At 44.1% G+C, this 12,590-nt stretch overlaps 1 protein-coding gene across 4 annotated transcripts in view; it reads right to left on the bottom strand.

Annotated features, from left to right (window-relative positions):
- Positions 1–3,972, bottom strand: part of TCTN2 (tectonic family member 2) — a 36,750-nt gene extending 32,778 nt beyond the window's left edge. For all 4 annotated transcript variants that reach the window (XM_074299242.1, XM_074299232.1, XM_074299259.1 and 1 more), the window contains exons 1-3: positions 3,231–3,972; positions 1,079–1,186; positions 459–535 (exon numbers count right to left, since the gene is read on the bottom strand). In XM_074299242.1, the coding sequence (XP_074155343.1) occupies positions 459–535; positions 1,079–1,186; positions 3,231–3,327 (282 nt within the window). In that variant the 5' untranslated portion in view covers positions 3,328–3,972. The remainder of the gene's footprint in view (positions 1–458; positions 536–1,078; positions 1,187–3,230) is intronic.
- Between the last annotated feature and the right edge of the window lie 8,618 nt (positions 3,973–12,590).

Genomic DNA, 12,590 nt, shown 5'->3' with positions numbered 1-12,590 from the left:
GGGGAGTAGAGGGACATCAGAAAGGGGCAGGACACGGTCCTGGGCCCGGCCCAAGAGGAAGCTACGGCTCCCGGGAGAGTGAGGTGCGTTGGAAGTGCTCAGGTCACAGGTGGAGAACGCAAGGGGCCGGCTGGCTGGAACACGGGTGGGTGTGCAGAGCCAGGCAGAGCCGGGCACAAAGGGCTGTAAATGGCCCAGAGGGCCCGGACCACATCCAGGAGACTAGACGGGAAATGAAGGGCAAGGGGTGGCACAGTGGGTAGAGCACCGGGCCCAGAGTCAGGGCCTGAGTGCAAACCTGGCCCCGGACACCTCCTGCTGGGTGAGCCTCGGCAGTTGCCTCAGTTTCCTCCTCTGTCAGATGAGCCGGGGAAGGATCAGGCTCTGGCATCTCTGCCGAGGAAACCCCAAAAGGGCTCATGAAGAGTCGGCGCGATTGAAATAGAAAATGGACGTACCACGTGAGGGGTCACAGTCAGACTCCAATTGCCTGTTCCATTACTCTGCAACCCACAGTCAGGCATGGGCAGAATTCCTAAACGCAAGGAGGTAAGAGAGAGAAGGGTTTCTAAAGAGCATCCCCTGGCCCAGTGGCTGTCTCAGAAGCAAGCAGCAGTGCCCCTTCCCCTTCTGCAGTGCCCAGGCTGGAGAGCTGAGGGCCAGCAGATCAGCACACCCGTGCTGGGCAGAGGAGGGTCCCGTGCCCGGGCAAAGGAGGGCTCCGTCCTGGGCAGAGGAGGGTCCCGTCCCGGGCAGAGGAGGGCTCTGTCCCGGGCAGAGGAGGGTCCCGTCCCGGGCAGAGGAGGGCTCTGTCCCGGGCAGAGGAGGGCTCCGTCCTGGGCAGAGGAGGGTCCCATCCCTGACAGAGAAGAGCTCTATCCTGGGCAGAGGAGGGTCCCGTCCCGGGCAGAGGAGGGCTCTGACCCGGGCAGAGGAGGGTCCCGTCCCGGGCAGAGGAGGGCTCTGACCCGGGCAGAGGAGGGTCCCGTCCCGGGCAGAGGAGGGTCCCGTGTCCGGGCAAAGGAGGGTCCCAACCCTGAGTGTTTTCTCAAACCCGCCCACTGCTTAGACTCCTTACCCAGCGCATCGTCCCCCAGGGTGAGCGTCACACTGACATCCTCTGTGTCTCCAACCAAGGCTGCAGTAACCAAAGTGTCAGACATTCGAATGAAAGGCGGGAGAAAAGCTGGCAAAGAGAAGGGCAGGTGTTACTACCACCCCCAGGGAGGACCACGAGGAGTCAAAGGCAGACTGGGAGCCCTGAGGAGCGTCAGAAGCCAGTGCTCGGAGGGCTGCAGGGTGGGGGTCACTAACAGCAAACACCAAGTGCCTACTGTGTGCCCGGCACTGGACTAAGGGGGGAAGGGGACATAAAGAAAGGTGAAAGCCATCCTGCCCTCCTGGAGCTCACGGCCCGCGGGGGAAACACCAGGCAGCAACGCGGACACGTACGCTGTGCCGTCGTGCTTTGCCCTTCGCCCTCGGAGAGTTCGCTGACCTCGGGGAGGGAATGCCATGGCGAAGGGGATTTGAGGGAGGGCTGTGCAGGGTCACCTGCCCGCGCTGTCTGGGGCCGGTGGGGCAGGACAACTGGAGATGGCTGGAGGCAGGGGGACTGGGCCTTTTCACAAGTCCCAGTTTGACCGGCCGCCCTCATTCAGTGATGAAGGCTGGGCACCTGAGGCAAGGACTGATCGCTTTAACCTAGTCAGAAGAATAATGTTTAAACCTAAAAATGAAAAAGGAATTAATCTGGGTGGGGACGGTCTGTAGCGAAGAAAGTCACAGAGAAAGGCCAGGGGAGGAGTCCCTTTGTCCCTCTTGGCGGCTGTGTTTCTTTGGCAGGAGACTTGGGGCTCAATGCTGAACCGCCATTGGGGCAGAAGAGCCCAGCCCCGGGGTCTAAGTGGCTCCTTTCCCAGGTCCGGACTCGGAGCGAGAAGGCTCCCAGCCCAGGAGGGATCCGGGCAGGACTGAACACGGCTCCTCGGAGAATGGGAGCTTTGGGGCGGGAAGGAGCCTTCGGAATCCTCTCCTTCAGCCTCCTCCACTGAGAGGCAAGCAAACGGAGGCCCAGGGAAGCTAGAGGACTTGCCCAGATTCAGGGGAGGTGGAGCCGAGGCCCCTCCAGACGAAATGGAATGAAGCTCCTTTTTCAAGATGCCAGTAACTATTTCAATAGAATGAGTTTTTTATTCCATAAATTTAAAAATGTGATTTTGCCCAAGGCGTCAAGGGCAGAGAAAAGGGGAAAGCTCCCGTTCGCTTTCCGCGGCACTCGGGATGCCCCGTCCCGCTGGCTCTCCCGACACAAGGCTGCCCGCGGCCCGGCGGAGAACCGCCGTCCTGGGGAGCCAGGGTCAGGCCCCGGATCTGAACCCGGGCCTTTATCCCGAAACCAGACAAGACCTGCAGCCGGGAGCCTCCGCACTCACAGCCCCCAAGGGCAGCAACAACGCACTAAGGGCGCGGACCTCTCCTCCACAGCTGGCAGGCCTGCAGAGCTTTAAGCTCCCACCTCATCTCTCCTCTCCTCAGTAAGATCAGCAGCGGACAGCTGCAAAATGTGCGCAAAATGCTCAAATACTCTCCTCCACAACGGTAGCCAGCATGGCTTTTGTGAGGCAACCTCCAATGTCATCCCATTTTAGCCTAGTTCACAAGTGTCTGCTAGTCACCACTGTGGTCCCTTTCAGTCGGGAACAATTCTCGGGCTTTCCTTGGCAGGTTCTGTGTGGTTTGCCATTTCCTTCTTTCTTTTAACAGATGAGGAAACATTTAACGGGAGAAGGGCCGGGGTCCCACAGCGAGGGAGTACCCGAGCCGAATTTGAACTCAGCTCCTCCTGGCCCGAGGAACAGTCCCTGTGGCACTGAGCTGCCCCTAAGGAGAAGAAGAATAGCAGGAGCTGGCACTTATGTGGTGCTTTCAGGTTAAGTGATCGACGACAACCCAGAGAGGTGAGTGCACCTATTATCTTCATTATACAATGAGGAAACTGGGGCATAAAAGTTAAGTGAGACGCCCAGGGTCACACAGCTGGTAAAGGATGAGGCAGGATTTGAATCCAGGTCCTCTGTGCACACGGCTCCCCGTGGCAGCTCCCATACCTATAGGATAATGTAACAGGTTGTCTCAGATTCGGCGCTAGCACAGACCCACCCCCTGCCCCGGTATAGGCCACGCCCTCGACGAAGCCCCGCCCATTGCGGAGCCCCGCCCCTACCCACCAACGTCTCCCCACAGGGCCCTCGGGAAGCAGAGCAGGAACAGGAGCCGCAGCAGGAGCTGCGGGGCTGCTGGCGGGCGGGGCCGGGCCGGGCCCATGGCTGCGGGCTCGCCTCCCCGTGCTCCGCACCGCGGCCCGGCCCCGGCTCTGCGATCCTCGGCAGGCGGCGCGAGCTAGGGGCAGAAAGCAAGAAGCGTCAGCGAAGCCCGGACGGCAGCCACCATCGCCATCTTGTCAACGGAATGCCCAAGACTATGGCAACCACCAATCGGCTGCAGGCGAAGCGACGGCGCGCTCCACGATTGGTCGAAAGTGACAGAAAAAACCCGCCTTCGTCCCACGCCCTATGGCGTCACCTAGGGGCTCCGCCCACCTCCTCCGGGCCGCCCTCTAGTGCGCCCTGGGCTCCCCCTGCTTTCCGATCGTTGTAAAAATATTAAAAATGAGATAACTTTTGTAAAAAGCGCAAAGCATCTGAAAAACAGTGTTTACCAAACCTCGGATTCCTCGGAGATTTTTCCGGAATCAGATCTTGTGACACTTGGTACACGAAGCGAGTCCTGAATCCCCTCCTGCCCATCACGTATCCACGTTGTGCACGCGCCCGCCTACTTTGTCCCCCCTCCTCCCGCTAGATAGATGCTTCTGCTTCTTGCATCCCTACCTCTAGTACCCAATAGGTGCTTGTATCCGCAGTCAACAACTCTGATGGCTTTTTTGCTATAATAAACGATATAAACCTGGAATGTCATTGATATTGGGAAGTCCCAGGTGAGGGGATTGGTTACTCTCTCCTCTCCGCAATATAAAGTCTTAGAGACTTGCCTAGATAACAGAGAAGTTAAATGACTTGGCAAACGTCACATGGCCTGTGTGGGTCATTGGTAGGACTCGAACTCAAGTCTTTCTAGCTCTAAGATGAATCCTCTTTCCTCTGTACTCACATACTTACTCATACTATACTTATCTACTGTGCTTGTTACAGGGCACAGTCTAAACATACCTTGGATTTAGTCAGGTGTGAATACAAGATGCATTTGTTTTTTTAAATAAGACATTTGGGGTTAAGTAACTAGTTAGTATTGAGTGTCTGAGGCGAAATTTGAACTCTTGACTCCAGGCTGGGCTTCATCCACTCAATATCCAGCTTCCCAATATGCATTTGCTAGGCACCTACTATGTGCTCAATGTCCTAAGTGTTTCAGATACAGACTCCCCCCCCCCATCTCTCCCCTCCACCTCAAAATGGAAAAGCTCTTTTTGACTGAGATATAGCAATTTATCAACAAATCTCTGTGGTTTTATGAGGCCATAGGTTGGGAATTGCTCGTTGCTTTCCATATTAAGCACATATTAATGCCTTGGTCATTGCATCATAGCGCAGCTCCTCCCTGCCCAGTAGTCTCTTGGGTGGGTAACTGTTTCCTATGATTTGAGGGAGCATCAGGACATAGTCTTTAAGGCAAGTTATGGGTTTAAGGCAAGTTATGGGTAGCTGTACTTCCTCTGCCCATCCCCACCACTCTTTTTTCTCTCTAACAAAGAGCCCACAAATCACTATTGATCAGAGAAATGCAAATTAAGACAACTCTGAGGTATCATTACATACCTGTCAGATTGGCTAAGATGACAGGAACAAATAACGATGAATGTTGGAGGGGCTGTGGGAAAACTGGGACACTGATGCATTGTTGGTGGAGTTGTGAAAGAATCCAACCATTCTGGAGAGCAATCTGGAATTATGCCCAAAAAGTTATCAAAATGTGCATACCCTTTGACCCAGCAGTGCTACTACTGGGCTTATACCCAAGGAACTACTAGAGAAGGGAAAGGGCCTGTATGTGCCAAAATGTTTGTGGCAGCTCTTTTCATAGTGGCTAGAAGCTGGAAGATGAATGGATGTCCATCAATTGGAGAATGGTTGGGTAAACTATGGTATATGAATGTTATGGAATATTATTGTTCTGTAAGAAATGACCAGCAGGAGGAATACAGAGAGGCCTGGAGGTAGACTTACATCAACTGATGCTGAGTGAAACGAGCAGAACCAGAAGATCATTATACACTTCAACAATGATACTGTACGAGGATGTATGCTGATGGAAGTGGATTTCTTCAACATAGAGAAGAGCTAATCCAATTCCAATTGATTAATGATGGACAGAACCAGCTACATCCAGAAAAGGAACACTGGGAAATGAATGTAAACTGTTATTTTTACCTTCTGAATCCAATTCTTCCTGTGCAACAAAAAATTCGGTTCTACACACATATATTGAATCTAAATTATACTGTAATATATTTAACATATATAAGACTGCTTGCTATCTGGGGGAGGGGGTTGGGGGAGGAAGGGAAAAAATCTGAATAGAAGTAAGTGCAAGGGATAATGTTGTAAAAAATTACCCATGCATATGTACTGTCAAAAAATGTTATAATTATAAAATAAAATAAAAAATTAAAAAAAAAAAAAAAAAAAAAAAAACAAAGAGCCCATCATTCGTGGGCAAAAATAGAGAACTTAGTTACAATAAAAACCCAATAAAACGAAACATTCCTACAGATCAGTGACATTCTCCAAGCACATATTTCCCTCTAAATCCGTTGGTTGGTCAGAGGAATTTGCCCTGTGAGTGCTCTAGGATGATGAGTGACTGGCTTGACCTCTTATGATTAAGCCAGTGTTTAGCTCCAGTGGGGAACATTCTCCAAATGAAACCAACCGAGCAGGAGTTAGTGCTCTCTGAATGTTCATCATTTGCTCAACTGGCCCAGGTCAAGGGCCTTGTGAAGTAGGAGAATTTGGGGAACATCAAGGAAGACTGGAATCCTAGAACAGGCCTAGAATCAATAGTGGATGCCAAACCAGAGATGCCAAGCTCTTTTTTTTTCTTCTTTTATTTATTTAATATTTTTACCTAGTTACATTCAAAACAAAAAAAATTACATTTGTTTCTAAAATTTTTGAGTTCTAGGTTCTCTCCCTTATCCCCATCCACAATTAAGAAAGCACTTGTGAAGTTATGCAAAACATTTCTATGAAAGTCAAGTTGTGAACAAATAAATCTCCTACCTAAATGGAAATAAAAACTCTTTAGAAATACTAAATTAAGAGAGACAGAGAGAAAAAGAAAAAGAGACAGAGACAAAGAGAAACAGAAAGAGAAAAGGAGAGAGAAAGAGAAAGAGAGAGATTCAGAGAGAGACAGACAGAGACAGAGAGAGAAAGAGAGTCAGAGACAGAGAGAGACAGAGAAACAGAAAGACAGACAGAGAGAGAGAGAGAGAGAGAGAGAGAGAGAGAGAGAGAGAGAGAGAGAGAGAGAGAGAGAGAGAGTCAGAGACAGAGAGAGACAGAGAAACAGAGAGAAAGACAGAGAGAGAGAGAGAGAGAGAGAGAGAGAGAGAGAGAGAGAGAGAGAGAGAGAGAGTCAGAGACAGAGAGAGACACAGAGAGAAAGACAGAGAGAGAGAGAGAGAGAGAGAGAGAGAGAGAGAGAGAGAGAGAGAAGAGAGAGATGTGAAAGAGAAAGGAGAGAGAGAGATGTGAGAGAGAAAGGAGAGAGAGAGAGAGAGAGAGAGAGAGAGAGAGAGAGAGAGAGAGAGAGAGAGAGAGAGAGAAAGGAGAGAGAGAGAAAAAGAGAGAGAGAGAAGAAAGAGAGATGTGAGAAAGGAGAGAGAGAAAGGAGAGAGAGAAGAAAGGGAGAGATGTGAGAGAGAAGAAAGAGAGAGAGATGTGAGAAAGATGTGAGAGAGAAAGGAGAGAGAGAGAGAAAGGAGAGAGAGAGAAAGAGAGAGAGAAGAAAGAGAGAGATGTGAGAGAGAAAGGAGAGAGAGAAGAAAGAGAGAGAGATGTGAAAGAGAAAGGAGAGAGAGAGATGTGAGAGAGAAAGTAGAGAGAGAGAGAAGAGAGAGAGATGTGAGAGAGGAGAGAAGAGAGAGAGATGTGAGAGAGAAAGAGAGAAAAAAGAGAGAGAGAAGAAAGAGAGAGAGATGTGAGAGAGAAAGGAGAGAGAGAAGAAAGAGAGAGATGTGAGAGAGAAAGGAGAGAGAGAAGAAAGAGAGAGATGTGAGAGAGAAAGGAGAGAGAGAGAAGAAAGAGAGAGAGAGAGAGAAGAAAGAGAGAGAGATGTGAGAGAGAAAGGAGAGAGAGAGAGAGAGAGAGAGAGAGAGAGAGAGAGAGAGAGAGAGAGAGAGAGAGAGAGAGAGAGATATGCTTCTGTATTCAGACCCTTTGCTCCATCCTAGCTGAGGAAGAGATCCATGGGTATGGAACAGTGCATATAACAGATTTTTTTTTTTCATTTTATCAGTTTTGCTAAATTTTCTTGTTTTTAAAATTCTCTAATCGATGTCTCTCTGGTAAAAACAAAGGGGAAGAACCCAGAGCAAAGACTTCATTAAAATTTATTTTTTAAAATGCATTAGATTCTAAATTTCAGGGCAAAGATTTTTTTTGCCTCTTTGCATCCTTGTCCTTAGCCACAGTTCCTGGCCTTCTCTGGGTATGGATAGGATTTTTCATCATAAGTTCTTCAGAGTAGTCATGGATGATTGTACTGCTGAGAATAGCAGTCATTCATAGCTGTCAACCTCTTTTTTAAGATATAGAAACGATTCTTTTGACTTTCTTTGTCTTTCTGACCTGATAGAAGTTTCACAAGACAAAGTCAACATTTTTGTCATGGAACAAAAAATTGTTCTCTGGATAAAATGGAATCTTTATTGCACCTTGAGACTGAGACTGGGGTAATTAAGAGACATAATGACACAAGAGCACCAGTATAGTTTATAGTGCAAGTCACTGAAACTCTTCATAGGAGGCAAAACTTTAAAATAAAATAAAAACAACTTTGGAGGAGGGACTGGACCTGTGATGTCATTGATACTGGAACTCCCAGTGAGGAAATTCCTCTCCTATATAGTCTTAGAGTTGCCTAGAGTACTGAGATGTTAATGACTAGACACAATGTCTATGTGTCACTTGGCATCTTAGACCACAGCGCCTATGGCATTGAAGTGACTTGCCTGGAATCATGGAGCCAATAAGGTCTTTCTGCCTCCAAGACTGGCTTTCCCTACCCATTTCGATGCTGTCCCTCAAAACTCCTTTGTCAAGCAATCAATCAATAAACAGCTATTAATCATCTACTGTAGGCCAGGAACTGTGCTAAGGACAAGGATGCAAAAAAGCAAAAAAATCTTTGCCCTGAAATTTAGAATCTAATGCATTTTTAAAAATAAATTTTAATGAAGTCTTTGCTCTGGGTTCTTCCCCTTTATTTTTACCAGAGAGACATGAGTTAGAGAATTTTAAAAACAAGAAAATTTAGCAAAACTGATACAATGGAAAAAAATATATTATAGGCACTGTTCCATACCCATGGATCTCTTCCTCAGCTAGGGTGGCAAAGGATCATCATCTTTCCTCTTTGGAGCCAACAATTACAAAATTCTTTGTAATTTTGAAATACTCATTTTTTATTGTTTTCTAGCTATTATCCTTTCTACGTACAGTGCTGTTTTCTGCTTGTTTACAGCATTTCAGGTTATTTCATCACAGTACTTCCATGTCCTAATGCTTCCCTGTATTCATCTTATTTTTTGCAGCATCGTAATTAACCATGTTATATTCATATAGTTTAGTCAAGCCCCCACAAAGCCCCCTACTTTGTTTCCAGTCTGTTACCACAAAATATGCTAGACATATTTTTGTTATATATGGACCCTTTCTTTTTGGATCTGTGCCTAGCAGTGCAATCTCTGGGTCAAATAACATGGATATTTTCATCACTTTATTTGTATAATCTGCATAATTTAAGTGGTTTTGTACAATATATATACCAATTCACAGTTCCACAATGTCAGTGTGCCTGTCTTCCATAATACCAATGATGTTTATTCCCATCTTTTGTTATCTTTGAGTGTAAGATAAAACTTCAAGACTTTTGATTTTCTTTTCTTATTGGTGATTTGGGGCATTCTTTTGGGTTTTTTTAGAAGTCTGTAATTCTTTTGAGAACAGCTCCATTTGAAAGATGTTTCCATATCCTTTGACCACATTTCTATTAGGGAATCCCTTAACAATTGAAATGTGTCTCTGTCACAAAGACATAGCTTTATGACTAGAGTGCTGAATCTGGAGTCAGAATAAATCTAGGTCCAAATCTTGTGAGTTGTGTGCTTGTACACAAACCATTTCCCCAACTGTTAAATGGAAATAAGAATTCCTACCTCATAGCTTTATTAGGAGGCTCAAATGAGTGCCCAGCATTTGTAAATGTATACTGGATGTGGGGAGATAGGACAAAAATCAAAGTCCCTGCCTTCAAGTAGCTTATGTTCTATTAAGGGAAGACAAAATACCTTCTGTTATTATTTTAAACAAAAAGCCAACAGGAAAAAATCATTTTCATTTTCTTCCACTTAAGTTTAATAAGTTGCTAATCTCTCTGACCACCAACTAAAGCATTTATATTCATTCAGCATTTTCATCCTGTGGGTAGGACAATTTACTTAAGTACACAGAAACATATTAAAATGAAGGACCTCCCATTTGGATGTCAGAAATCCTCATTTTCTTTATGTTCTAATTGGAGGACAGTTGGGTGTTGCAATAGATAGAGCACTGGCCCTGGAGTCAGAAAGAGTGAGTTTAAATCCAGCCTCTGACACTTGGTATTTACTAACTGTGTGATTCTCAGCAAACCACTTCAGATTGCCTTGCCAAAAAAAAAAAAAAAAAAAAAAAAGGAAAAAATATTCTAACTTGGAACTTACTGTTGGATCTAAGATTCTAAGAATATGTAATTGCCATGTTTTAAACAAAAATGAACAATTAAAATGAAACATTGGGAGGTAGCAAGATGGAACCCATGACTTAATAGTTATGAGGGAAGGCCTCTAGAAATAGTGACAATTATTTCTTTTCTCTTACAGCAGTATTTTTTTTAACTTTTTTAATTTCAAAATCTATGCATAGTGCTTTTTTAAACATTCAGCCTTGCAAAATCTTGTTCCAAATTTTTTCTCCATTCCTTCCTATCTCCTCCCTCCCCTGTACAGCAAATAATCCAACATATGTTAAACATGTGCAATTCTTCTATACATATTTCCACATTTATCATGCTGTACAAGAAAAAAATCAGATCAAAAAAGGGGAAAAAATGAGAAAGAAAACAAAAAGCAAGCAAAAAAAAAAAAAAAAAAAAAGTAAAAAAGGTGAAAATACTTTGTTGTAATCCACGTCAATCCCCACAAGTTTTCTTCTGAGTGCAGATGGCTGTCTTCATCACAAGACCATTAGAACTGGCCTGAATCACTTCATTGTTGAAAAGGACCACATTCATTAGAATTGATCACTGAATAATCTTGTTGCTGTGTACAATGTACTCTTAGTTCTACTTATTTCACTCAGAATCAGTTCATGTAAATCTTTCCAAGCCTTTCTGAAATTAGCCTGCTGAGTTTCTTATAGAACACCATAACTTAATCAGCCATTCCCGTGATGGGTATCCACTCAGTTTCCAGTCCTTTGCTACTATAGAAAGAATAGCAATAGTTCTTAACCTGGTGTATTAATTTTTAAAGATTCTGTAATTACTTCAACATAATTGATTTCCTTTGTCATATTTTATTTTATATAAAAACATCATTATGAACAGCCCATAAGCTTCACCAACCTGCTAAAGGATCCCTATAAACTTTAAGAGTCACCTGGGATATTGAGAAGTAAAGTAGCAACGTCAGGTCACGTAATGGTAAATCCCTCCAGTATCTTTGCCAAGAAAAACCCCAAATGGAATCACCGAAGAGTCAAACACAACTAATCAATCAAACAAAAGAGTAGCAGCAGTGAGGAGAGGAGAGGATGAATGAAATGGAATTAACAGGACTTGATGCCCAAGCGAGGGCATTAATGAGATGAGGAAAAAAGGAAGTATCAAAGATAGAGGTAAGATAAAGGGTTTTGAACCTGGGAGGCCAGGAGTTGTAACGCCACTAATAGAAACATGAAATCAAAAGGAGGAATATATTTAGAGGAAAAGAGAAGCTCATTTTGTTTTGTTTAAGCTGCTAAAGGGATATCCAAGTAGAGATACCTTATAGGCAGCTGGAGATCTATGTCTGGGTTATTTTTTTCCCTTCTTAACAGTATTTTTTTTTTTTTTCTAATTACAGGTAAAGATAGTTTTCAACTTTTTTGGTAAGAAAGAATGAAGGGTTTTTTTTTTTTTTTCTTTTCTTTTTCTTTCTAGACACTGAAAAAACCATTTCATCAAAGGCAGATTAGACTACAACTGAATGAGGAAAAAAACTATTTGCTCTCCAAAGGAAATGAAAGTTAGGTCCGCAAATCCACAGTCAGGTTCATGTCTTCCTAGAGGTGAAATAAACCAGAAGTCTCTCTCTAGTACTAGGGCTCTTCGTTCTGGAAAGAAAAAACAGCAAAAAAAGCTCAAATACAGGCTGTGATACCAAAGTGACCACTAGCATTCCATTGAGCCTGAAAGATCCACAGGGAATCAAACCTGGTGAGATTTTGAAAGACAAAATGCTTAATCTGATGGGATTGATATTCTCTAGAATTTTGAACGTAATAGGAAATCAACAAATATTTGTTGAAGGAATTTGGTAAATAAGCTTTTGTACTATGTGCCAGGCACAAGGAATATAAAGAAAGGCACAACCAGGGCCTCTACAATCAGTATCCATAAACTATGACTCTAGCTTCATGAAGGAATTTTAAAAGGTCATGGTTCCTTCTTTACTACTTCAAATTTAAGGGTTAAAATATTTAACCAAAAGATTTAAGAAATTAGTGAGTCTAGCAAATTCGAGTTAATAAGCAATTCTGAAAATGAAAGAATGCATTTTAAAGATACATTGATATATGTGGTAAACCATAGAAAGAAAACAAACTATTAGTAACCACCCGAAATTGTTCTAAATCTCTAATGATAAGAAAATGTGATTAAAGCATCACAGTAAATTGGAAAATGTGGTTTAACAATAAACGAAAGCTGGCAGGACTGTGGATAAGTAGGCATACTATCACATTAGGGGGGGAATGGTGAATGAGTTCAATCTTCTTGGAAAGTAATGAATGATACACAGAACAAATAACAAAGCTAGTAAGACTAAAGCAAGATCATTGTGTATAATAGCAAAAATCTAGAAAAAAAAATATGTGTTTGAGAGCATTACATGACTAAAGAAATTGTGGTAGGAAAATATAATGGAATATTATTGCTGTATATAATAAGAAATTACAAATATGAAGAATTCACAGAACTAAAGTAAACACATTACTAAGTGATGCAAAGAATCATAACAATATATCTGAATAACATTGATTACA

This window comes from Sminthopsis crassicaudata, chromosome 1, assembly GCF_048593235.1.
Source record: "Sminthopsis crassicaudata isolate SCR6 chromosome 1, ASM4859323v1, whole genome shotgun sequence".
In the NCBI taxonomy this organism is placed as follows: domain Eukaryota; kingdom Metazoa; phylum Chordata; class Mammalia; order Dasyuromorphia; family Dasyuridae; genus Sminthopsis; species Sminthopsis crassicaudata.
The sequence above is the reverse complement of the archived record's forward strand: the minus strand, read 5'-3'. Positions and strand labels throughout refer to the sequence as shown.